Genomic DNA, 27,568 nt, shown 5'->3' with positions numbered 1-27,568 from the left:
CAGAATTTAATGGGAAGGAGGAAGTCTGTATGCTAAATATGCTAAGTATGCTAAATTAAATCGGGTGACTGCAGTATGGTTTCCCGCCATTTCATTTTAAATCTGTGTATTGAACTGGATATGAGTTCGTCTAACTGCTCTAGATGTTGATCTACTTTAATAAATATTGAAATCTTGGATTCGTGACCCAACGCATAACTTCTACAAATGTTATAATGTATATATCCAACATCACAGCGCCGCAGAACCGCGATAAGCAATTGATACCTAATAACGAGATTGAGACGGCGAAGTTCCTCTAGTGACGTTAGGGCCATTTAAGAACAAGAAGACCAACAACTTCAATAATCAATATGGCCTCCGTTAGAATTGAAACTTTTCAGACATTTTGTTATACTGTTAACATGATTTGAAACATGCTGTGGGTTGATTTGGTTTCAGGTCCTCTTAAAAACCTCACACGTACAGATTTATCCGGAAAGGTACAGTTTTTTCGTTATTTTTGGTACAGATTAAGATTACGGTACAGGGTACAGATTTTCGTGGAAAAGTACAGATTGGTAAAGATTTATCCCGCGTGTGAAATTTCTTACATTCGAACAAAGTAACATTTAGGGTACATGATGAATTTTACGCCGCAGTTGCTTTTTTTGGAGTATGTCTTGCCCCAGATCAACAAATTGAATCGATTGTTCCAGGCCTGAATTTATGATGCTACATGAAGAGCAGAAATATTTTTATTTGATAATTTTCACTAAAATCTGCGAGGAATCTCACGTTGTTTCAATGTTCAATGCTGTTAAATTTGAAGATCATTTGAAAAGCGGCATGAATCTTTCGATTGGAATGGCAGCAGATGAATCTATCAGAACAATGGACAGCGAAAGGCAGACCATTTTTAAGGACATTTGTCTCAGTTTTTTCATGGAGCTGATCAAGCAAATGAGAAAAGGATTCGGTTTTGATGAACCGACGCTCAAGGCTGCGACAATGTTAAATCCCATAAACTTTTCCAATTTGACAAACATTAATGTTATGGCGTTTCCAGGGTTCTACGATGGAAATATACAAGATCTGGAGAAAGAATTCCATACCCTAAAGATAAAATTACTTCGCGAGGAAGTCACAGTTCCAGAAAACGATCATATGCAGGTTTGGCGGACGAAACTTTGATGGCTAAAGGGAATTGACGGTTCTCTCGCATTTTCTACGCTTCGATGCCTTGTTTGTAATGTTTTCACTATGCCTCACATCTCGGTAACTGTCGGGCGATTTTATCTGAATATAATCAGAACAAAAATAAGCTTCGAAATCGGCTCAGCAACGATACGATAAACGCTATTTTGAAATCAAGAGATTAGATTGAACATCGTGGTGGCAGCTCGAAAATTTTTAATTAATGATAGTATGCAATCTAGATCCAGAAAAACTATGTACAGGGAAACTTCGATATAACGTACCCTCAATATAACGTCACTCGATATAATGTACTTTTTACCTTGATGTAACGTACACATTTCCAAAATGTAAAGGAAATTTTTTTTCAAATTTTTTTTCTGATAGAACAATGAATTATCTGTATTGTGATGCTAAAATAAGTTTTGTACCTTCAATTAATCCCGAATTACATCTGGTTTTGTAATTCCGGATTCTAAATGAATCAAGCTTTAATCAACAGTACGAAGGGAAACATCATAAGAAAGGCTGGCTTCGTTTTCTGATTGAAGTTATTCATACACTTTACTAAAACAGCAACACAATAATGTATTATAGACTACGTTTGTGAGTACTTTATTATGCTTCGATATACGTACAATTCGATACAACGTACAATTTTGAAAGTGAAATGTACGTTATATCGAAGTTTACCTGTATAAGCATTATCAAACACACGAATGACTTGCAAATGTAAATGTAGTATTTGCAATACATTTTTATCTACAACAAATATTTTCGATGGTACAGATTTTTAGAAGAAAAAGTACAGACGAGAAAGATTTTCAACCCCGCTGGTACAGATAAAAATGTGCTCAGTCGCTTACTCACTCACTCATTCATTCGCTCACTCATCTGCTCACTTGCTCACACACTCGCTCACTCATTCACTCATTCACTTATTCGCTCACTCATTCACTCATTCGCTCACTCATTCACTCATTCGCTCACTCATTCACTCATTCGCTCATTCACTCGCTCACTCAATCACTCATTCGCTCATTCACACGTTCATTCATTCTCTCACTTACTCACTCGTTCATTCTCCCACTCACTCGTTCATTCACTCACCAACTCACTCACTCACTCACTCATTCGCTTATCCATTCGCAGTGAAAGATTATTTTTTACCGAAACTCCAAGAATAAACAAAATGATTTAATCTTAACATGACAACGCCATGGAAAAACAATGCAACCCTTTGAGGTCAACAAACCTGGAATTTCTTCTTTTTTTACAACTAGGTAAACGTTCCATACGGTTAAATGATACATTCGGGTGAACGCCATTCGTGTATTTGTAACATTCGGGTAAACGTTATACGACTGACTGATACTATCAGTGGCGATGTTTATCGACGACTAGTGAAGCATTTGAAGGTAGCCAGAGAAGACAAACTATATAGAAATTATATAGAAACGCAAATTGAAGCTGTATACTTTAGGATGCTGCAAATCAAGGATCAAAATAGTGTTTTGAAGATACTGTAAAAGTGGAAATGTGTTGTCGATTAAAATCGAAAATGGAAAACGATCGGTCAATTAACTTCAAACCTGCACGCTCTCTCTCACTCTCTCTCTCTTTCGTTCTGTCTCTCTATCTCTCGTTCTGTCTCTATCTCTCGGTCCCTCTCTCTCTCTCTCTCGTTCTCTCTCTCTCGTTCTCTCTCTCTCTCTCTCTCTCTCTCTTTCTCTCGTTCTCTCTCTCTCTTTCTCTCGTTCTCTCTCTCTCTCTTTCTCTCGTTCTCTCTCTCTCTCTCTTTATCTCGTTCTCTCTCTCTCTCTTTCTCTCGTTCTCTCTCTCTCTTTATCTCGTTCTCTCTCTCTCTCTTTCTCTCGTTCTCTCTCTCTCTCTCTTTATCTCGTTCTCGTTCTCTCTCTCTCTCTCTCTTTATCTCGTTCTCTCTCTCTCTCTCTTTATCTCGTTCTCTCTCTCTCTCTTTCTCTCGTTCTCTCTCTCTCTTTCTCTCTTTCTTTCTCTCTCTCTTTCTCTCTCTTTCTCTCGTTCTCTCTCTCTCTTTCTTTCTCTCTCTCTTTCTCTCTCTCTCTCGCTCTCTCTCTCTCTCTCTCTCTCTCGTTTTATCTCTCTATCTCCCTCTCTCTCTCGTTTTCTCTCTCTCTCTCTCTCTCGTTTTCTCACTATATATATCTCTCTCTCTATCTCTCTCTCTCTCTTACTCGTATTCTCTCTATCTCTCACTCTTTATCTCTCTCTCTCTCGTTTTCTCTCTATCTCTCTCTCTTTCTCGTTCTCTCGTTCTCTCTCTCCCTCTCTCGTTCCCTTTCTCTCTCTCTCTCTCTCTCTCTCGTTTTCTCTCTCTATCTCTCTCTCTCTCTCTCGTTTCCTCTCTATCTCTCTCTCACTTTCTCGTTCTCTCGTTCTCTCTCTATCTCTCTCTTTCTTTCTCGTTCTCTCGTTCTCTCTCTCCCTCTCTCGTTCCCTTTCTCTCTCTCTCTCGTTCCCTCTCTCTCTCTCGTTCCCTCACTCTCTCATTCCCTTTCTCTCTCTCTCTCTCTCTCTCTCTCTCTCGTTCCCTTTCTCTCTCTCTTTCTCTCTCTCTCGTTCCCTTTCTCTCTCTCTCTCTCTATCGTTCCCTCTCTCTCCCTTTTTTCTCTCTCTTTCTCTCTCTCTCTCTTCTCTCTTTCTCTTTTTGTTCGCTCTTTTTCTTTTGCTCTTTCTCTTCCGCTCTTTTTGTCTACACCTTTTATAAGATGGAGCCAAATTGATAACACAGAAATGCTCGCCATAATCGGAAACTTCTATAAAAATTTTTCATGTCGATTGGATCAGCACGCATTGAGTTTAGGAGATACAGATAGGCAGAGAGACACACAAACATTAATTTCCTTTTTATTGTGGTCCAAAAAACCATCTTTTCTCTCTTTTTTCCAAAAATGACTTTTTTTAAATTCAAAACTTTTGAACCTCTGAACCGATTTAGATGATGGACACCCCTTCCCCTTCCCTTATTATTTAATACGTCACACATCAAGTGATTTCACTACTCTGCTGAGCGTTCTAGCGCCTTACGTTATGTAAGTACCCACGAGTGAGACTCGATGTTGTACGGAAAAGAGTTAAATTTAAGAGATTGTACATGACTTTTTCAAAAACTCATAACTTTTGAACCAGAACTATTACTTCTAACGAAAATTTGAGAACCACTATATCGGTTTGACATGGAATGGCTGCATTACTAACATTTTATTCCGATAAATCTGACATTTGGGAAATGTAGCATTTGAGTAAATGTTATATTCTGTGAATTGCACATTATTTCTATACAATCGAATGTAGTCATCCAGTAATGACGTCGAGAAATCCATATATTTAAGCTCTTCTACAGGGCAATCAGGGACACAACAACGATTACTTGGGAGAAATCAGTATGAAAATGGTCAACCTTATGTTGCAATAAACTTCCATGAAAAATTATCTCGAATATCACGTAAGATAAAGATCTGTTTTATTTAATTTGAGGTCTACCTGAATCCAATACGAATTCCTTTAATACAACTGTTCAGTGTATTCAACGTGCATCCTTCGATTCAACACTACTGAATCGTTATCGCTGAAAGAGCTATCCTAAGCATTATAAACTAATTAAATCGATCTTCACACGAACCCTGTATGCATGTTACATTCGACTTTTTATTTTCCCTATAAAATAGTTCGCCTAAATTCAGTTTCTCAATTCTTCACCCCATGAATATCTCTATTCACGCGCGCCATTCCCCATCTCCGAAACGCATGAACCGATCGACGTTGCGTTGAAACATACACATAATTGTTTTGACCGGTAAAACCTATCAAATTTCATTATCTCATCATCATTCGCGTGCCACGAGCATCAAAATCCAATCACTCCGAAATACTATTGTATGCTGTTTCGCACCCCATTCGCTTCTAGGCTTAACCCGTGCTAATAAAATTGAGGAGAGAAAAAAAGACGCTCTCCATGCATATTCATGACCAACGAAAACAGCGCCTCACAACAACATCATGATGGTCATCGCGGTTGCGCGAAGCGGTTGATTTCTTTGGCGATGGTTCTGTCGGAAATAAAACCATCTACCTTTGTTCTTCTGACAACGGACACGCGGGAATCCATTTCGGGTTATGGTTGATGTGGTTGTTGATAGACAACTGGTGAGTCCCGTTCGAGCGTTGCTCTGTTGTACCATTCCAAAACCTCAATCCGGGCCGGGCGAAGGAGTGTTTTTAATTATAGGCGCCACCAGGTTTTTATCGCACAAATTAATCCGCTAAAGGTGCCAACATTAAGACGCCCTCTCCGCAGCATTTCTCCCATGTATCGGGCGGGTGGGTCAATATAAAACTTCCGTTAATTATAATCTGGTCAATGTTCACGGTGTCTGTGTTGAAAAAACGCGTTGGTATGGTTGCGTTTGGTTTGGTTTATTCCTCGAAGAGTGCATAATTCCGTTAGTCCCCGCCGAAGTATACGCTATGCAATTCTGGGTGTTGGTTTCTACCCGCTGACAGCATACTTATTCGCTAAGAAATACGATAAATCACCGAGATTTGTTGGATCGAATGTTATGCATGTCTGACCATCGTTCGTATATGGAACACCCCTCCTGTCGCAGTTAATTTGTTCTATACATATGATCACAAAAATGATACACAGTCGATAAACATAGTACGAATCTCCAGTTAATTTCCGTAAATAGTCGCTTCATAATCACCAAATGGATCCTCCACTACCACCGAAATAGAACGCAAAAAGCAATAAATTCCATAAAGTTCGCTCCCATTTCGGTTCCTACTAATAACTCCGTGCCATGCTTAGAGTAGCGGTTCCTAGGAAGCCCTAGACATCCTAGACATACACGGCGGATCGGCCCTGGATTCATCGAATGATAAAACCTGGCAAAAGACGAAATCCATCCATCAAGCATTCTCGGCACGCAATCCATGACTAGACCTCATAAGCGGCACAAGCAGTTTATCACAGCCCGTCACGAATCTCCGTTCCGCCCAACGACAGCTGCGGGTATAGAACGCTCTCATTCTAAGGCTGGTTCACCCGTTCGTTGGTTGTGTATGAGTGTGTCATAGTCCAGCAACTATTATAATGATAAAACTTAATAGCTGACGTGACATTGATATTTTTTTCTCTCTGTCTCATCATTTGTTTGATACTATTTTCCTTAGTTTTCTATTTTTTTTTCGGCTTGTCAAGTGGAACTAATATGTATCAACATAGCTGCTGCTTCTGATGGTTATTCCATTTTGCCAGTTCAGAGCGTCTGGATTTTCAGATGGGATCGAAAAACGTGATCAAACGCTGTAAACAATCGGAGCGGAAACGAATTCCGAAGGATAGATTCGCGGTAATGTAAACACTGTTAACATATGAGGCGGTATTTTTTACGAGAAAAATATGCTGTCAACAGCTGGTAACTGTGTTCAATGGGACACAGCTGAAGATCATGGCATTATTGTGTCAATATGAAATTATACGATAGCAAGCTGACCCAGCAAACGTTGTTCCGCCATATAAATTATTTCCAGTTAATATTTTGGTTGTTAAATAAAAAATCCCTAATGTATCGTAAGTGTTTTTTAATGTTTTGACGATCTATGAAATTAATCGAATGTGATTAATAAAATAGAACGAATGAAACGATTTTAATGAAAGCGTGTTTGATGTAAATTACAAACGTGAAACGCTCGTGACTCATCTATACTATCCTCTTCTGTTGCGTTCCATTAAGAAGAAACATTTTGCAGCGCTCAATCGTTGCGGATCAATTCAGAAATATCAGTGCAATCAAGCATGTCATAGCGTATCTTCCCGAGTATGATTATGGCCCATTTTTTTTAAAAAGATCACACGAATATGTGGGGATGGTATCTATCACATACTGATGAATGGAGTTATTTGAATACTTAAAAGGCTCTGGCCCTGGCCCTAACTGAACTATTTTTCTAAACAACCTAACAACCAACCTATATTATAATTATGCACGGAAGGTTTGTCCTGATTCCGCTCCTGTGCAAAAAATTTTTCGAGATATACCACAAGATAGGTGCGATCTTGATTCCGAATTTTCGATGGTAGAATTCCCTCTTGCTCTCCTTTCTTGTAACAATTCTGCTCCAGGATCGGATCGAATTAAGTTCAACTTGTTGAAAAACCTCCCTGATGTGGTAAAACATCGCTTGTTGAACTTATTCAATCGATTTCTGGAACATAATATTATTCCAGATAATTGGAGACAAGTACGAGTTATAGCTATTCAAAAACTCGGAAAGCCCGCGTCCGACTTCAATTCGTACCGCCCAATAGCAATGCTGTCTTGTCTACGGAAATTGTTGGAGAAAAAGATCTTGTTTTGCCTTGATCGATGGGTTGAAACGAATGGCTTACTCTCAGATACACAATATGGGTTCCGCAGGGGCAAGGGGACGAATGATTGTCTTGCGTTGCTTTCTTCAGAAATTCAAATGGCTTACGTCGAAAAAAAACAAATGGCGTCGGTATTCTTGGACATAAAGGGGGCCTTTGATTCTGTTTTAAGAGAGGTTTTGTCATACAAATTACACTCTCGGGGTCTACCGCCTCTATTGAATAACATGTTATATAACTTGCTTTGTGAGAAACATTTGAATATTTCTCACGGAGATTCGGCAGTGAGTCGGGTCTCTTACATGGGCCACCCTCAGGGCTCATGCCCCCTTTTGTACAACTTCTATGTAAACGACATCGACAATTGCCTTACACAAAATTGCAGCCTAAGACATCTTGCAGATGATGGAGTGGTGTCTGTCGTAGGATCAAACGAATCCGACCTGCAAGGACCCTTACAAGATACTTTGAACAATTTTTCACCCTGGGCCATTGGGCTAGGAATTGAATTCTTCACGGAGAAAACTGAGATGGTGTTTTTTTTCTAGGAAGCATAGACCAGCAAAACCAAAGCTTCAACTTTTGGGTAAACCGATCACTCATGCTATGTCATTCAAGTATCTTGGGGTCTGGTTCTACTCCAAATGTACTTGGGGGGCCCACATGAGGTATCTGAGTAAAAAATGCCAACAAAGAATAAACGTTCTCCGTACAATTACTGGCACCTGGTGGGGAGCCCATCCCGAAGATCTTATTATGTTGTATCGAACAACTATTCTCTCAGTGATGGAGTATGGCAGTTTCTGTTTTCATTCAGCTGCCAAAACACACCTCATTAAACTCGAGCGAATTCAGTATCTTTGTCTCCGTAATGCGTTGGGATGTATGCCCTCAACGCATACCATGAGTCTCGAGGTTTTGGCAGGCGTACTCCCACTAAAAGATCGCTTCAATTTACTATCTCTTCGGTTCCTCATCCGGTGTAAGGTTATGAATCCAGTGGTGATCGGAAATTTTGAACAACTTATCGAGCTAAATTTTCGCTCCGGATTCATAAGTACATATCATGAATTCATCTTCATGCAGGTTGTTTCTTCTTCGTATATTCCCAACCGTGTTTGTTTTCCTGATTACATCAATTCCTCTGTACATTTTGATCTGTTCATGAAGGAGAAAATCCATGAAATTCCAGATTATCTTCGATCGGGGATCGCTCCTACGATCTTCAATGCGAAGTATGGGCGTATCAATTGTGATAATATGTACTTTACTGATGGGTCCTCTATGAATGAGTCCACAGGATTTGGAGTGTTCAATGAAATTTTGAGCCACTCCTACAGTCTTCAGAATCCTTGCTCAGTGTATATTGCTGAATTGGCAGCAATACACTGGGCGCTGGACAGCGTCGCCTCACGACCTGTTGAACACTATTACATTGTAACGGATAGTCTTAGCGCTGTCGAAACTATCCGTTCAGTGAGGCCGGAAAAGCACTCGTCGTACTTCCTTGAGAGAATATGAGAAATTTTGAGTGATTTATCCAGACGCTGTTAAGTCATTACCTTTGTCTTGGTCCCTTCACATTGCTCCATTTCGGGTAATGAGAGGGCTGACTCATTAGCAAAGGTAGGTGCAATTGAAGGCGATATTTATCAGCGTAAATCGCTTTCAATGAATTTTATTCTTTAGTCCGTAAAAATATCATCGCTCACTGGCAGCGCAAGTAGAACGAAGATGAATAGGGCCGGTGGTTCCACTCGATTATCCCTAAGGTTAGCCTCAAACCATGGTTCAAAAGTCTGGACTTGATTCGGGACTTTATTCGGGCCTTCTACCGACTCATGTCCAATCACTGTTCTTTAGATGCGCTACTTTTTCGCTTGCAAGCTTGCCGACAGCAATCTCTGCGTTTGTGGCCATGGTTACCACGACATCGAACACGTTGTTTGGTCGTGCGAGCTATATCTAATCGGCAGATCGAATTTAGGAAGGCAGCCCAATGTGCCGGTGAGAGATGTGTTCGCTCGGTTAGACCTTGACCCAAATATATGTTTTCCTTAAAGATATCGATCTTCGAGTGTGATTGTTCTTACATCCTTTTCCCCCTATTTTCCCCTCCTTTTCGTCCTTCGCGAGCTATCGGTTCCCTTCTTACTAACATTGAAATAAGTTAAAATTTTAATACATATTAGATGTGAGGATAGTTTTAAGAATTCAGTGTGATGTGCGAGTATGAATGTGAAAGTGAGTGTGAGTGTGAGTGTGAACATTGTTACATCCCATCCTTTTCCTTAGCAAAATGTGTCACCCTTCTAAACTCGAGTCGACCGCGAGTAATCGGTTTCCTATTTTATTAACCGTAGAATTAAGAAAACATGTAATACATGATAATAGTAAAAATATAGCTAAGAGTTTGGGTTCTTTAAACTTAAGTAGCTGAGCCTGTAAAAATAAACGAATTAACAATAACAACAACCTATATTATTATCAGACACAACTTTCGTTCAAGATTTATACCCAATTGCAGATATTACTTTGTTACATAGAACACATATTTGATTCGGAAGAGCAGCGTGTTTGTTACACTCGAAAATCAATTATCATTTTCGCTTCAAAGAAATGGAACACGAAGCTCAATGTCGTTTATGACGATTTGTGTGACAGAATTGCTACATTTACACAACTCGGATGGACTTGAGTGGGACGGATCTGGAATTGCCGATGAAATTACACTATTGATTTCCTCTGGCCGGTTTTTTTCAACTAATCAAACTAAAAATAAGTATATGAGGCAATCCTCGCTTTTACCTTTCAGCCGAATACATCCTACAATATGTGGGATCGAATACGTGTAATGTTGTAATAAAGCTCATCAAAGACATCGTTTTTTTGTATGAATGTCATGAAAATGCATTGCGTTTTGGTCTGGCAATAGCAAAGGTTGTGTCGGCGTTGCTCATGATAGCGTCTCGCTGCGATTCGTAGGAATCGCAGCCGTTCGCTCTCTACTTTCGAGTTAACGTCGATAATGAACTGTTGCGACAGCCCACGACATCGTAGAATGACGCTGTCCTGACCATATCGGGTTGTGATACAATACACATAAAAATCCATCGAGCTCTCGCCATTTTCTGATTTCCTGGTCTCCTTGTCTCCTCGAACCGCCTGTTCATGAGTATTGATTCAAAAAGAGAATTGACGTTCATAATTTTTTTTTTATTAATTCGTTTATTTTTACAGGCTCAGTTACTTAAGTTTAAAGGAGCCGAATTCTTAAATATATTTTTAAAACTATATATATATATATAAACAATTTTCTTACATCTATGGTTAGTAAGGTGGAAAAATTGTTCAAAGTATCTTGTAAGGGTCCTTGCAGGTCGGATTCGTTTGATCCTACGACAGACACCACTCCATCATCTGCAAGTTGTCTTAGGCTGCAATTTTGTGTAAGACAATTGTCGATGTCGTTTACATAGAAGTTGTACAAAAGGGGGCTTAAACATGAGCCCTGGGGGAGGCCCATGTAAGAGACCCGACTTACTGCCGAATCTCCGTGAGAAAAGTTCAAATGTTTCTCACAAAGCAAGTTATATAACATATTATTCAATAGAGGCGGCAGACCCCGAGAGTGTAATTTGTCTGACAAAACCTCTATTGAAACAGAATCAAAGGCCCCCTTTATGTCCAAGAATACCGACGCCATTTGTTTTTTTTCGGCGTAAGCCATTTGAATTTCTGAAGAAAGCAACGCAAGACAATCATTCGTCCCCTTGCCCCTGCGGAACCCATATTGTGTATCTGAGAGTAGGCCATTCGTTTCAACCCATCGATCAAGGCGAAACAAGATCTTTTTCTCCAACAATTTCCGTAGACAAGACAGCAATGCTATTGGGCGGTACGAATTGAAGTCGGACGCGGGTTTTCCGGGTTTTTGAATAGCTATAACTCGTACTTGTCTCCAATCATCTGGAACAAGATTATGCTCCAGAAACCGATTGAATAAGTTCAACAAGCGATGTTTCGCCACATCAGGGAGATTTTTCAGCAAGTTGAACTTAATTCTATCCGATCCAGGAGCAGAATTGTTACATGAAAGGAGAGCAAGAGAGAATTCTACCATCGAAAACTCGGAATCAAGATCGCACCTATCTTGTGGTATATCTCGAACAATTTTTTGCACAGGAGCGGAATCAGGACAAACCTTCCGTGCAAAATTCAAAATCCATCGATGTGAATATTCTTCGCTTTCATTCGTTGAAGAGCGATTTCTCATGTTTCGAGCCACTTTCCATAATTTTTTCATTGACGTTTCTCGTGACAAACCTCCCACGAAATTTCGCCAATAAGCACGTTTTTTCCCTTTGATAAAGTTTTTAAATTGATTTTCAAGGTCCAAATACGTCTGAAAATTTAAAGGGGTTCCACGTTTCCGAAAAGCTTTAAATGCATTCGATTTTTCTACATAAAGCTTGGAACATATGCTATCCCACCATAGATTGGGAGGCGACGAATAGTGGAACCTGGGATGGGTTTCGTTTGAGCGCGAACCGCGCTGTCATAGATCAAACGAGAAAGGAAGTTATACTCTTCCAATGGAGGTAAACCATCTCTGGAATTGATGGCTAGAGCAATCGCGTCCGCATATTTTTTCCAGTCAATGTGTCTTGTAAGGTCATATGCCATGTTTATAGATTCAGAAGAATTAGACCCAATGGTGATGGAAATTTTGATTGGCAAGTGATCACTACCGTTGGGGTCCTGGATTACATTCCACTTGCAATCTAACGATAGTGAATTCGAGCAAAGCGAGAGGTCAAGAGCACTTGGGTTAGCAGGAGGTTTAGGCACACGTGTTGTTTCCCCAGTGTTCAAAACGGTCATATTGAAGCTGTTACAAAGGTCATATATCAACAATGAACGATTGTCGTCGTACTGTTCCCCCCAGGCAGTTCCGTGAGAGTTGAAGCCTCCCAAGATCAATCGTGGCTCAGGAAGGAGTGAGCACATGTCATCAAGTTGTTTGCGGCTAACCGCAGCTCTCGGAGGCCAATACAAGCTGACAATACAGAGGTCTTTGCCTCTAATGTTTGCATGACAAGCAACAGCTTCGATCCCTCCAATAGGTGGAAGGTCAATTCGAAAAAATGAGTGGCACTTATTGATCCCCAATTGATGTTATCTGTCATCGCGGTCCAAGCGTATAATATTAAAATCGTGGAAAGAGATATCATCTCGCGAAGAAAGCCAAGTTTCGGACAGAGCAAAAACATCACAATTGAAGTTATGAATTAAAAATTTGAATGTATCCAATTTAGGGATAAGACTACGACAATTCCACTGAAAAACAGTGATATCTCCGACCTCTCTATCTAAATTAGACATCAAGAGAGATAATCATTGCAAGGAGGGGCCATGTTTGCATCAATTGCTGTAAAATTGTCTTTAATACTGGAAGCATTGAGATGACAATGGTTCTGATGGAGTCGGAAACATTAAAACACTTGAAGATTTGATCCAAAAGGTCAGACAACTTTATAAATCCCGATTGGGAAGTTGAGCTGGACGGAAAAACAAGGACAGTTGGGGTTTTTGATGTCCCCTCGAGTGCTGGGTCGTTCGAAGGTGAACTATTCCCACGGAAGCCAGGAGGAACCTGATTTTGCTTGTCCGCTGCACTCGATTTTTTAGGCAAGCTAACTGGGGATATCACCGGGGGGACTTGTTCTTGAACTTTGGGAGTGGTCACATTTTTGCGCCGGGGATTCCCTTTGAAAATAAACGGTGTGCCCCCGCTAGCTGTGTCCGCTTCCATTTCATCAACTGGCAACGTGGAAAAGATATTGTGTGTTGAGATTGGTTGTTGTTGTTGTTGGGCCAGTGGAGAAGCGCCCTTTTCCGCAAAAGTGCGCTTCGAGCGTTCCTTTAAAGAGCGCTTCTGTTTCTCCCAGCGACTCTTGTAAGTTTCACAAGCTGAGAGCGCGTGTGGGGATCCTCCGCAATATGGACACTTATGCTCAGTCGCACTGCAGGATTTCCCCTCATGTTGCTCTCCGCAAGTGGCACAGCGCTCCTTGTTGGCACAATAATCTGAAGTGTGACCAACTGACTTGCATTTGTTGCAAGTCATGGGCTTTGGCACGAAGAGTCGCACAGGTAGTCTCAATTTGTCCACCATAACGTAGTCAGGGAGGGCGGCACCAGCAAAGGTGACTCGAAACGAGTCTGACGGCGTAAATTTAGTTTGGTCGCCATCATGGGAGAGTTTCCCGAGTTGGCGACAGTCCAAGATCTTTACTTCCATTGAGGGAAGCTTCTTGAACTTGCCTTTTCCTTCTTTTTTTTATTTGTTCGCTCGTCAGACCCGTTTCAATTATCACCCCCTCAATTTCTACGTTATGGGAGGGTATAAATGTTCTATATTCGAGAGTGAAGTGTTGGTCAGCAACAATCTCGTTTGCGTGTTTCCGTTCATTCACGACAACCCGCAATTTGTTCGGTCTAACCCTGCGAATTTCAGATACAGAAGTGTATCTGGCCAGATCTTTCATGATCTGAATCACGTTAAGGCTTTTTCCTTTTGGTTTTGGCCGGAGGAAAACAACCCACGGGCCAGTTCCAGGTGCATCTTCTGGATAAACTCTGACACGTGGAGCGGAAACAACAGAGGGAGAAGACGAGGACGAGGATTGGGTTGGATCGGAAACATCAGAAGGGGGAAGCGAAATCGATGATGGGAGAGGGGGAGTGGAAGTAACAGTTGGTTCAGAAGGGAGGCTTGCTATTTTCTTAGAGGGGGGCTTGGAAGGATGAGCAGATTCGTCCCCAGAAGAATTATCTTCTTTTTGAGGGACTCGTTTATGTTTTTTCCCAGATCTTAAATGGGATTCATTATCGGAGATCTCCATCTCTGGAGATCCTCCACTATCCTCCATTTTACAAAAATTTCTGTCTTATTTCTAATATATTATTGATTTTAACAATAATCTCGAGAAAAAAAAATTACAAAACAAAAATAAATTATGATAATAATATTAAACAATGAACAAATGAGTTGAATAATAATATTAATATTAAATATGTGTACCTTAATATAAAAGCTGTTCCGATACTGCGCTCTACTGCCCTAACCAGGGAGAGACAGAGGCTACGCGCTATGGATCAACACAATAGCGCAAGAATAGCTCACACGGTCACGTGATGATAATTCCCGTTAACGACAGCCACACGATGGCGATCCCGTTATGCCGATGTTCAACAGCCGCCAAGGGCTGCAAGCTGCAAGAGCGCTGCTTCCTTTGTTCCATTTCACAAAAGGTCAATTCGAAAGCGGACAGCAATGACCTTCACTCGTACACTACACCAATCGCACAATAGTAAAAGTGGCAACGCACAATAACGACACTGAACTTTACTCGTCAAGAGTTGGATAGCGAATGAACGTTCATAATGAATGAAGTAATTGTGGCGAGATCTCGTTGTTTATGGTTTATGCATTATCCGTCTTGTCTGTTCAGAACGGCCGGGGAATTTTTCGTTAAAATATTTCTCTCTCTGGATTATTGTTCCTCCTTTCGAATCACAATTTCTCGCGTCGTTCTGCAGTCGCCTACCATGATTCCATTAACGTCTTCAATATCATGCGCATTCGATCAATAACGTGTTCATCATTTTGCAATCGGAGTATGTGTGATTTGAAAAATTTTCAGTAATTCATGGTACTCATTCAAAAAAATTTCAGCTCGCCGGCGATTGTAGTGGATGTAGTGCCATCTGTCATTCAACAACGTATATAAATTCGTTATGTTTGAAAAAACAAACGACGATTAAATTATTTGGATATTTTTCATACAATAAATACTAAATCGCGATTAAAAATTTGGGATCGTGGTAAAAATTTCGGGTTGTTTGTCTTTTGAAGCCAAATTTAGCTTGAGCTTGGGTAGACTGTACAATTCGTAGTTGCTCTCCGTGATTGACCTGAACCAACCAAATTGCACATAGAACACTCAGAATGACGCTTGGGACTAGCAAATCATTCTCGTTGTGCAATTTTCGGTGATTCACAAGCACATTTAAATACTCCCGAAGCAAATAACGAGAAACGGACACTTTCAGACCACCAAGCTTTACTAGCAACTATATAAATTCACCATAAAATTTTCGTTTGATGCCTATTCACAAGAACATATTGGAATATCGTTTCTAGATGTAATAAACTTATTCAGAATGCCTAAGAAACCGCACTTTTCCTAACATATCAAAAACTCCGAAGAAGAAAAAATAAAAAAAAATTGATTCAGAATTTTTTGTTCTGCATAGAATCACCCTAATCGGAATTAAATGTGAAGTAATCGGTACCCTGGCTGTATCATATAGAGTTTACAAACTATTCTCATGTCTACCAAGTTTTTTGTGTATATTTTCACAGAAATCGGTCGAGCCGTTTCGAAGGAGTTCGACCACGAACATCGTGACACGAGATTTTTATATATATAGATTAAGTTGGCAGCGAAAATGGTCATTTCAAATTTCAAAAACCGACCATGTACATTTTGCATATTGGCTCAAAAAAATGACCTAAATAAAAATCAGCTCAATCGGACATGATTTAGGGGTACCTCAAAGCTCTCAAAGTTTTGATTTTTTGATCCACGAAAATCTTCCAAGGGAGTAAAGGAAATTTAGAAAATTGAATTTTTTTTTCGATGCCAAATGACTTAAGGGGGTATTCTAGTGTACAGACACGAATTTTGGACGTTTTTTTCGAGTTCCGTAAAAACAAAACAAATAATATTTCTGCTATCCATTATATCATCATTTGTTCATCTATCTTTTAACAATAAAACCAAAATTGGACGAAGAAAAAATAATCATAACTTGAACAATTACGAGCTGATGAAGTGAGAGGGTTCAAAAAAAGTTGTGCCATGGCGTACACGATTCCAGCCTTTCTGGTTATCTGAAACAAAAAAATCGAGCAGATTCTGAATCAGTGAAGATGCCGCTATCGCATGAGCCTCGGACAAGTCAATAACATCTTTTTTTTTTTACAAAATGACGGCCATTTGAAAAACAAAATGCGGTTTCAAACACTTTTTCTAACGTTTTTCGACTTTTTAAAAATAGTAAAATTTGAAAAATATCATTTTTTTAGAGGTTCATACGATAGATAAATTCCTGCAGATTGTATCCATATAAATTCGACAGGAATCGGTTCAGTAGAACTTGAGATATCGTGTACGCCAGTTTGAAAAAAATAGTTTTGAGAAAAACGCGTTTTAAGTTCATTGTTATGGCCGTACCAGGTTAGATATCGTATCACTAAAATGACTCTAACTCGGTAAACAATAGGATTTTCGATATGTCATTTCTAGGGTATATTCTTGAATGCCTAAACTACAGAAGTATGGAGGAAAAAAAATGTTTTTTTTTAATTTCTAGATTAGAATACTGCCTTAAAAATGAAAAAATTAAAAATGAAACGCATGAAACGTCGAGATCTGGTGTCATCTCGAAAAAAAATTTTTGGCCGAAAAACGACCTTTTGGGACCTAGCCTGAGAGGCAATGAAGGTATGGACAAAAATTATTATCGAATTAAAAGAACCGACCGTGTACATTTTGTTTATTGGCTCAAAAAATTGAATTGTGCAAAATTTCAGCTCAATCGGACATGATTTAGGGGTTTGTATTTTCACGCTACATTACTGCTTGTAGCGTAATGTTGCACTTATGGTACCAACGATTAATGGATATACATGGTATTATCTAACAATGGCATCATAAAACAGAAGAGTTAGTTTTCGGTACACTTGGAGACTACAACCATCGTTTTGATTATAGCGCCACCACGTACCGTTATAACGCATGCGTTGTTGTCGTAGACAAGACTCGCGCGCGACATGGCAAATCAACGCTATGCGCAAGCATAGTTGCATAATTTACTGTCTATGCACGATGCATACTTGCAGCACCCCCTTCTGTTTCCCTCGGTCAACGCCGATATTAATGCAATTACCAAATGAGTAATATGGCAAAAGTCGTTGTAGTCGTCGTCGGTGGTGGCGGCGACTGCGGCGACAGTAAAAAAAACAACAAATCACGACGACGCCAAACCCTAGCAGCGCCCCTAAGCCAAGTCTTTGCCGCTGGAGAATCGAGGTTGCACGCTAGATGCTGCCAAGCCTGCCTAGGGTACTTCGCCGCTAGTAGTCATATTAGTTGTATGCAAAAAAAAAATTAAAAAAACCCGCGCTTCATGCTCCATTATCCAATCACTGGCAATCGCTGGAAATTGACTCATTTGCACGGTTCACGTTCCGCAAAAGCGACGCCGCCGACGCAGATGCCGCGCGCGACCAGTGTCACTGCTTTGAGATTCGTTTGTTTCCGTTTTTGCCGGGGTTTTGGATGAAGATTGTGTGGTGTTTTTAGGAGCGGATCTGGGTTGAATCGACATACGAGGGTACAAGAGGAAGAGTGAAAAAAACCCAAGTAGGATGATAAATGTGTGGTGAATTATTCACCACTAGTCTCGCGCTCGTTGTGGATCATGGGGTTGATGTACTAAAGTAGCACACATGATTCACTCGCACTATTGCGTTGTTCCCAATGTGGAAGAATTAGTGTGATCATTCGATACGAAGAGTTGCTACTACTTGTAACTGAGAGTGAAATTTATGGCGTAAAATGATAATTGATGTTGCGCAACTCGAACTTGATATTTACACATGAGTTGTGTTTAATTGTTTCGAATTACGTGCCATGTTGTTGTATCGACTATTTGATCGATCGTTACATCTGTCAAAATTATTTCGTGCAACATTCCATGAAATTTTTATTGTTTACGTTCATATTTTTCAACTAATCCATTTGTCTCAACTTCTAAACGCAGTAATTTATGCATCCGATTTTAAATTTGCTTCTTCTTCCTTCTTATCTCTTCCAAAACACTGTGCCTAATTCAGAGTTCACTCATTCACCTCACGTCTCGGACGCGCTGAATCCGACCAACACGCTCATTATGCATTATTATGACCATGATGAAAGGCCACGGCGGGAGATTAACATGTATCATTTTTCTCCCCCCTCCCGCATCTCTCTAGTAGCCCCAAAAACATCTACTAACCTGATCGCAAATGATATCCCACTTTTTTTCGTTGTCGTAGTTTTTCAGCAGTTTCGCTTTATCCGGCGGGAGATCCATTGAGGCCTGCAACGGAAGGAAAAAAAACGGAGAGAAATTAAATGATTGTGAATGAAAATAAGCTTATATGAAGAATAACGCGTGATTAGTAGCAGCCGAATTGCCATTTCATTGTGAATAAATTACTGTGTGTGTGGGTGGGGATCCGTTGATTATACTGCGTGTCTTTGGGAGGCTCGGAACTCCTCCAATGACGGCTGATTCCGGATAATGATAATGATGGAAAGTTTGGTGGTCAAAAGTTATTAGTTTGCTCAGTTTGAATAGTTTTACAATCAACTGAGGGTACACTGAGAGAAATAATTAGTAAATATAACGAATTTTTTGGTAAATACTACCAATCTATAGTCATTTTCGACCGTACTAATAAACACATATGTCAAGCAGAACCATGATTCGGAAGCACAATATCGGCTACATTTTCTCGCCAAAACGTATCAGAAATTATATCCTTATTATACCTCCGTATTGCCTTATGGGAACAATGAAAATGGTTAATACGCGCTTTTCTCACCAGTTTTCAGATATGACAATATCCAAGCTTACTAATGTTATCGAGTAAAATATACTAAACTCTGGTAGGGATGCGGGTTTGTTGACAATATGTACAAAAAATTTGTACATTCTACTAATTTTGCATTACCAAATGTATTTGGTAGTTTTCGACCGAGGATTTTTCTAAGTGTAGAAATAGGCGCATCATTATTTGAATATAATAAACGGGAGGCGAGTCGTAAACTTGTTTCTCGACCCCACATTTGAATTATCATCATGATTCAAATTCAGCGCCACCAATTTGATGGTTTTCAATTATTGCCACCAAGAAACATTGAGCGGCGGATCAGAAAGAGGGGCGAAAAACGATCGAAAGCGACAGGGAAAATTCGCCGCCACCATCAGCATGATGGTAATCAGCAACATTTGAACGGATTGTGAACTTTGTTGTTGCAATCGAGAGCTGCGGCAATGCTGCAAAGAGGCTTGCTCTCCATTGGGGCAGCACACAAAAGGTGGTGTGTAATGGAGCGCGCGATCTGCTTGCGATTTATGCTCAATTTTTTTGTCTTGTTGCAGCAAATGCCATATAAAACCGGCACTTTGTATAATGGCATGTCACAGCGAAACTTTTATTCGATACTAGTTGACTAACGGTTGTGACGAAACGAGCAGCGCGTTGTTGTTCATTACAATGAATAAGCTTTACCATCAATCTCAAAAATATACATCTTGCAACTTTGAAGTAATGTTTTGAAAGGTCAAACTTCAATCATTGTTCTATCATTAAGCCATAAACCATAAACGCATGGAAAAAGAGTGGTGTCGAAGCAAGACTGGCGTTTATGAAAGCGTCTTGTTTTTATACGCAACTAGCTGACCCGGCAAACTTCGCCCCGCCCAAAATGGATTTTTGTTATCAATATCTTCAAACATAAGATTGTTAAGCGAACGATCATGGGTGCAATTGATCTTCTAATTGACCCTTTACAATTTCATTTTACTATAAATTTCCTAGTACTTCTATCGAAACTCGTCATTGTGATATCAAATTATTTTCAGACACAATTCTCGTTCAAGATTTTTCAATCACTTGAAAATAACATGTTTCTCCCTTACATGGAATACAGAAAATATAATAAAATGATGACATCTTAAATCGGACGATTCCTTCCTCGAGTTTTGCGCTTACCCTTTTGCTTGATTAGTTCTCGGGATATACAGAAATTCATATTTCAATTGTACAAAACTTAAAACTTAAAAATCAAGAACTAAGAATGAAGAATGAAGAATGAATGAAGAATGAAGAATGAATGGAGAATGAAGAATGAAGAATAAAGAATTAAAAATTAAGAATTGAGAATTAAGAATTGAGAATTAAGAATTAAGAATTAAGAATTAAGAATTAAGAATTAAGAATTAAGAATTAAGAATTAAGAATTAAGAATTAAGAATTAAGAATTAAGAATTAAGAATTAAGAATTAAGAATTAAGAATTAAGAATTAATAAAAAATTTAAAAAAACAAAATTAAATATTAAAAATAAAAAAAAAACAATTGACACCAAATGGCAGCCCCAGACGACTCTATAATTGCTCCATCATCATCATTATCAACCTTTGACAACGCATAAAATCAACAATTCGTACGTGTGATTTAATCATACACAAACACTTTCTATCTGACGTTATGAAAACCGACGCGACGAAAATAAAAAATGTCTAAGTTTAACTGCGGTGTCCAGTGTTTGAAAATCTGCCAATATCCAATGAACCATAATGTGTTATGCTACCTACCATTCACGAATATATATCCGAAAATGAGTGGATGATTCAGAACAGAATGAGAGTATTCTCTTTTGTTGCACCAGGTTAATAACAACGTTGGAATGCACCACCCGCTGCAACATTGTTGCTGAGGACAAGATACTGCTGGTCCTGGATCGCCGATCACCGAATCGATGATTAAGTCGAAGGGGATTCTTCTATATCAATGGCGGAGGAAGCTGAGTTTGTGGTCGAACAATACTTCAAGGATCTTCAACGTTTTTCGGCAAGAAATGTAGTCTGTGTATAGCTAGATACTGGAGTTGGGTAGCTGCTTGTTTCCTGTTGTGCAGAATCCTGTGAGCGTCGCTCACTGCAATCGGAAGAACGCTTAAACAAAGATGAAGACTGCCCTAGGCAACACCTGGAACAGGCTATTCATTACTTGTTTTCGGGCATAAAGGTGACCAGACATCTGTTCGCTATTTTTCCCAGGATTTTGGATGAACGGGAGGTCAAGGAAAATGGACGACAGTCTTTGAAAATGTTGACATTGTGACATTGCTTTGGTCGACCTTAGGTATGAGGTATTATTTAGCTCAATGACGGTTGCCTCAGGCTTCTCGATTTTGTAGTCCGTGTTAGGAAAACACATTCCGATCAGCACAAACGCATAATGTAATACGTGAAGTGATTACCATTCCACTTCGTTAAGCTGACAAAGATATATCAACGCTCAAAATGTTGCACCCTCAACGTAACGTTCTTGTTCTCAAATCTTTGGTCTTACACTTTAGTACAGAAATAAAAGACGTAATCCTACGTTCATACCTATTTTTTGACGAAGCATTTAAACTTTTTTTTTTGTGGATTTTGGGGTGTCCAGTCAGAGATACCCAAGCTGTATATATGATTTTTGGAAAGCTGAGACTAGACTGTTATACATAACATTAGAAAATGAAAAGATTTTTTACTGATTTTGCACTATTTTTATGCTGTTTTCTCGATTCTGGTTTTGGATTTCCAACTACCCTGTCGTACACCTCATCTTAATAAGACAGCTTGATTTTGAGTTACGATTTCCGTTGAAAAATTTCTAGGATTTGGAATACTTTTTGGATAATAATAAGGGATAAGGGTTAATTAAAAAAAACATAGATCATACTAATAAATACCGTTTTGTCTCATATTCCGAAGAGTCTCAAATTCCGAACACTTCTTTTTGAAATGTGAATTTACTAAACTTTTATGTTGTAAATAATTGAATAATGAAAACACAGACATTCTTTGAAGTATAGGCTTCATTTTGACATCATTTACAGGTATCGAAACAGCCTATTATTTGTAATATTAAGCATTTGCGGAAAAGAGACAGTCAAAGCCAATGATAAAATGTTTGTGTTAGCATATTCCGTAGAAAACAAGCATCGATCATTTTTCAGTTTTTGTAGTTGTTTCAACTATTTTGTTTGTTGTTTTCATGTTAAGTGCTAGAGAATGTATGAACCTACAATAAACGGGTGAAGAAAATGATATTTTATGCAGAAATCTTCATTAAAATTAATATTGAAGTAGTGTTCGGAATATGAATCAAGTTTCTACGCATGATTCAAATTCCGAACACTTCTTTTTCAAAAGTAAATCTACTGAAATTTAATGTTATAAATAATTGAATTATCAAAACCCTGAAATTCTTTGAGTTATAGTCTTCATTTTAACATCATTTACAGATATTGATACAGCATATAATTTATATTATTGAGCATTTGCAAAGAAGTGATAAAATGGTTGCGTTAGCAAATTCTGTAAAAAATAAGCATCGTTAGTTTTTCAGTTCTTGTAGTTTTTCCAACGATTTTGTTGTTGTTTTTTAAGTGTTAGAAATGGTAAGAATCTACAGCAAATTGATGAAATAAGATGATATTCTATGCAGAAATCTTCATTAAAATTAGTGTTCGGAATATGAATCAAGTTTCTACGCAAGATTCAAATTGCGAACACTTCATTTTTAAATGTGAAATTACTGAACTTTAATTTTATATATAATTTAATATTCAATTCCAATTTCCAATTTAACAAAGTTTGACGTATAGTGGTGCCGTGATAATCTCACGAAAAAGAAGATATGAGTTTTTGAAATTTCAATACTTTGTAAAATCATAACCAATTAGAAAAAAAATGAATTTACATGCGGTTCCACATGAAAAACTTTATATAACGTTTTTTCCTAGTATATAGTTTTTCATATAGAATCGCATGTAGATTCTATTTTTTTATGTTACTTTTGTTAAATGTTTAGGATTCCAGGAAGTATTTGTGTTTGTGTATATCTTTTTATTAGGCTTTAACATTTTGTTTACAGATAGTATCTAGCTGCTTTTTCCTTCACCTAAATGAAAATTGTGATTTTAGGTAGTTTCTATCATAAGTACAGGTAAACTTCGATATAACGTACATTTCACTTTCAAGATTGTACGTTGTATCGAATTGTACGTTATATCGAAGCATAGTAAAGTACTCACAAACGTAGTCTATAATACATTATTGTGTTGCTGTTTTAGTAAAGTTAATGAATAACTTCAATCAGAAGACCAAGCCAGCCTTTCTCATGATATTTCCCTCCGTACTGTTGATTGAAGCTTGATTCATTTAGAATCTGGAATCACAAAATCAGCTGTATTTCTGGATTGATTGAAGGTACAATACTTAGCACCACAATACAGATAATTCATTGTTTTATCAGGAAAAAAATATAGAAAAAATTTTTCCTTTACACTTTGGAAATGTGTACGTTATATCGAGGGTACGTTATATCGAAGTTTCCCCGTACCAAGTTTCTAGAAAATCGGAGAGGGTCGGCTGATTTGGTGTGGAATTGCTCCATGATAGAATTAGGAAGGAAAATAATTAAAACACACCGTCATAAAACGACAGAAATTAACAGGAGTATTGTCTCTCCCATCAAAGCTATACAAGCACGATTCGATTTTTTTGCCCTCCATTTTTCCCCCAAAACACGATAAGTATCTTCGATAAAATGAGTGGAACAATTTCTCGGAAACAGAAATATCATATAAGAATCGACTGTGTATGTGAAGGGGGCTCCAATCGTATGATTCACAATGTTGTCATATGGTTGATTGATTGATTGCGAAAATTTGGTTTTGGGAAGCAGGATCAAATTACCCAAAAACGTGTTTGAATTAATTGGTGTTCTCGGAGTGATCAACGTGTTTCCTCGTACGATTTGCCAACAGTATCACCCACTAAAACAAGTATGAGAAATAATGTTCGGCTTATTATAGAGAACTGTTCGACACGCAATAACCATTTGGACGAATTGTGGTCCATCCAAATCAGCATACATTAGTTGGATATTCCACGTTTGGGAATAGACGCGCGCTCTAAATTCATTAGTTCTTCACCGTATGAGTCATACCGACTTGACAGGTTTAAACAGGACAAACAAACAAATGCCTAACACTCACACCAGTGATTTTGAAACATTCGAGAGCTTAGGAAATCATTTATCAGAAACGAATCAGAATGTTCCTGAAATTCAGAGAAAAAATCATGGGTGAATCTCACCCGTTGTTGTGTGGGAAACAAGCAAATGAAATCCTTACAAGCTTGTTGAATTCCTTCGCCAATGTTAAACACCCATTGTCTGCGAATCCGATTTTCGGGATGTCAGCTACACAGCATCGCAGCACCATGTTCAACAGCTTTGCAGCGCGAATAATGGCAAAACGTGATTCGAATTGAACTTTTCGTCACCCTGCGCTCTCTGTTGTCCGTCCGTCCCGTCCGCTGGCCGGAATATGTGTCACAACGAGCGTTTGACGTTGTTTTGCTTTTCTCTATTTTTTTCCCTCTTTTTTCTAGATAAAACGAGACGAGAGTGTATGCATCGGGCGACACACTTTCTTTTTATTTCTTTTTTGTTTAACCCTTTTTTTTTGTCTACATCTCTTTACTACTTTTATGACTCAAATATTTGAACAGTAGCAGTTTTTTCGGGCATCGGAGTGTTGGGCTACAAACAACGCGTCGCCATCGTCTGGATAGTAAGTCGTGTTTGAGGAGAAACTACAAACAAACTTGTGGCTGCTAGTGGGTGGGTGGCATAGCATTTCGGATGAAGAGAAGAAACGAAGAAAGATCGAACTTCAAGAGTTCCAAAATCGGAGAAATAAAAAATCTAACGAGCCCAAATCTAATAAAGTATCGAAGATCGGAAAAATTCGTTCAAACACACAGCGCGATAAAAATATCAATCATGAAACCATGACACCAAACAACGATTTTGACCTACGACATATCTCACACGACGCCGATAGAACATGCCGTTCCACTCGCTTGGTGGTCGTCAAAAACTGGACAGCTATTAACTGAACCAGTTTGCATGTAGCACAGTCAGTCAGCGAATTCTATGAGGTGGTCCCCATGAGAGCACGATCAATTTTCGGCAAACTCCGACTCTCCGGGGGGAAAGTGACAAACACGCTTAGAAACTCTGTTGGTTTATTCAGTAGATTTATACGTGGATCCACATAAGGCACAGCAGGAGTATTTTCGCGGTGTAAGTCAATTTCTGCAAGCAAGAGTGATGAATGGGAATGTGGAAATTCGAAGATATAACAAAAAGTTATTTAGAATTGAACAATTTTAATGTATTTCGATGGTGTTGAAATACAGCTAATTCTATTTCCATGCCTGATTTTTTTTCCAGTAAGAAATGTTGATCAACATTGTTTAAAAACTGATGCAAAGAATTCGATGAAAGGTTCGTGATTTCTTCAGGACCTAATCGGAATACTTTTTAAGTTATCCCGAGATAGATCAGATTTTATGCGTCTTGATTCTAACAAACTCTTAGGCCAATGTGGTAATGAAAATATGCTTTGGTTTTATTGTAGTTTTCTGCAATGAATTCATGAATAATTGCGGAAACATGCGTTCACCAAATATATAAATAAAAAAAACCGGAATTGACCAAATTCCAAATGGTTCTACCTGTCAATGTAATCCTCTCCTCATTATTATGCATTACTAGCTGACCCGGCAAACTTCGTCCCGCCCAAAATTTGTTTTTTGTTATCAATACCTTCAAACACTCACGTTTTTTTACTAAGCGCAGGTTCATGAGTCCAATCGCAGAACTATTCATTCATTGATCTTCTAATCGACCCCGTTGAATTTACCTTTTACTAAAAAATTCCTACTTATACTTATACCAAAACTCTTCATTATAATATCAGATTATTTTAAGACACAATTCTCGTTCAAGATTTTTCAACCACTTGCAAATAACATGTTTCTCCGTTACGTGGAATAAATTTTTGATACAGAAAATATGATAGAACAAAGACAATTCCCTCCCCTCTTCTCCCATTAGAGAGAGAAGGAGTGTCTATTCACTATAGTAACATTTCGTGCCCCCTAAAATCTGCACATGCCAAATTTGGCTTCATTTGCTTGATTAGTTTCCAAATTATGCAGAAATTTGTTTTTCATTTGTATGAGAGCCCACCCTGAGAGAGGAAGGAGGAGTATCTAACCACCATAGAATTATTTATTGCACCCTAAAACCTCCACATGCCAAATTTGGTTTCGTTTGCTTGATTAATTCTCGAGTAATGCAGAAATTTGGGTTTCATTTGTATGGCAGCCCCCCTTAGAGAGGGGGGGTGGAGTGTCTAACCACCATAGAAACATTTATTGCACCCTAAAACCTCCACATGCCAAATTTCGTTCCATTTGCTTGACTATTTCTCGAGTAATGCAGAAATTTGTGTTTCATTTGTATGGCAGCCCCCCGTTAGAGAGGGGGAAGGATCTCATACTATCATGCAAACCTTACCCGGCCCCAAAAAGCCCTACATACCAATTTTCATGTCGATCGGTTCAGTAGTTTCCGAGTCCATAAGAATCAGACAGACAGAGAGAAATCCATTTTTATACTAGCTGACCAGGCAAACGTTGTTCTGCCAAATAAATTATTTCTAGTGAATATTTTGGGTGTTGAATAAAACACACTAATGTATTGTAAGTGTGTTTGAATATTTTAACGATCTTCAAAATAAATCGAATGTGACCGATAAAAAAACGAATTAAATGATTTGAACGAAAGGTTATATGATGTTTCTTGGTGTATTTCATTAACGTAACTGACATGTTTGATCTCCTAAAAGTTAAACGTCAACTGAAAAAAGTAATATAAGTTTGTCGTAAAGTAGAAAAAATGAAATATAGAAAATCAATATTTATTGCTGTCTCCTTGTTAGAAAATACGTGCATGTGATTTTCAACATGGCTTAGTTTATAACAGCTTGGTCTCGTTCATAAATTGGAAAACAGCGATACGCCAGCTAACTTCAATGGAGCTGATTAATCGGCCTGTTTGGAATCTCGTTATTTTATCGTTGTCATTCAATCGAGGAGTATTCACATCGGTAATCTAAGTTTGAAACACAGCCATATTGCTTCCTTTATTCATGGATGTTTT

At 38.7% G+C, this 27,568-nt stretch overlaps 1 protein-coding gene across 2 annotated transcripts in view; it reads right to left on the bottom strand.

The window, feature by feature from the left end:
* The window catches only part of LOC129765139 (formin-like protein), a 155,599-nt gene that overhangs the window by 50,241 nt on the left and 77,790 nt on the right, over positions 1 to 27,568 (bottom strand). For both annotated transcript variants that reach the window (XM_055765023.1, XM_055765022.1), the window contains exon 3: positions 18,722 to 18,805. In XM_055765023.1, the coding sequence (XP_055620998.1) occupies positions 18,722 to 18,805 (84 nt within the window). The remainder of the gene's footprint in view (positions 1 to 18,721; positions 18,806 to 27,568) is intronic.

The sequence above is a fragment of the Toxorhynchites rutilus genome, chromosome 2 (genome assembly GCF_029784135.1).
Source record: "Toxorhynchites rutilus septentrionalis strain SRP chromosome 2, ASM2978413v1, whole genome shotgun sequence".
Taxonomy (NCBI): Eukaryota; Metazoa; Arthropoda; class Insecta; order Diptera; family Culicidae; genus Toxorhynchites; species Toxorhynchites rutilus.
Note: the sequence above shows the minus strand (reverse complement) of the source record. Positions and strands in the feature narration are given on the sequence as shown.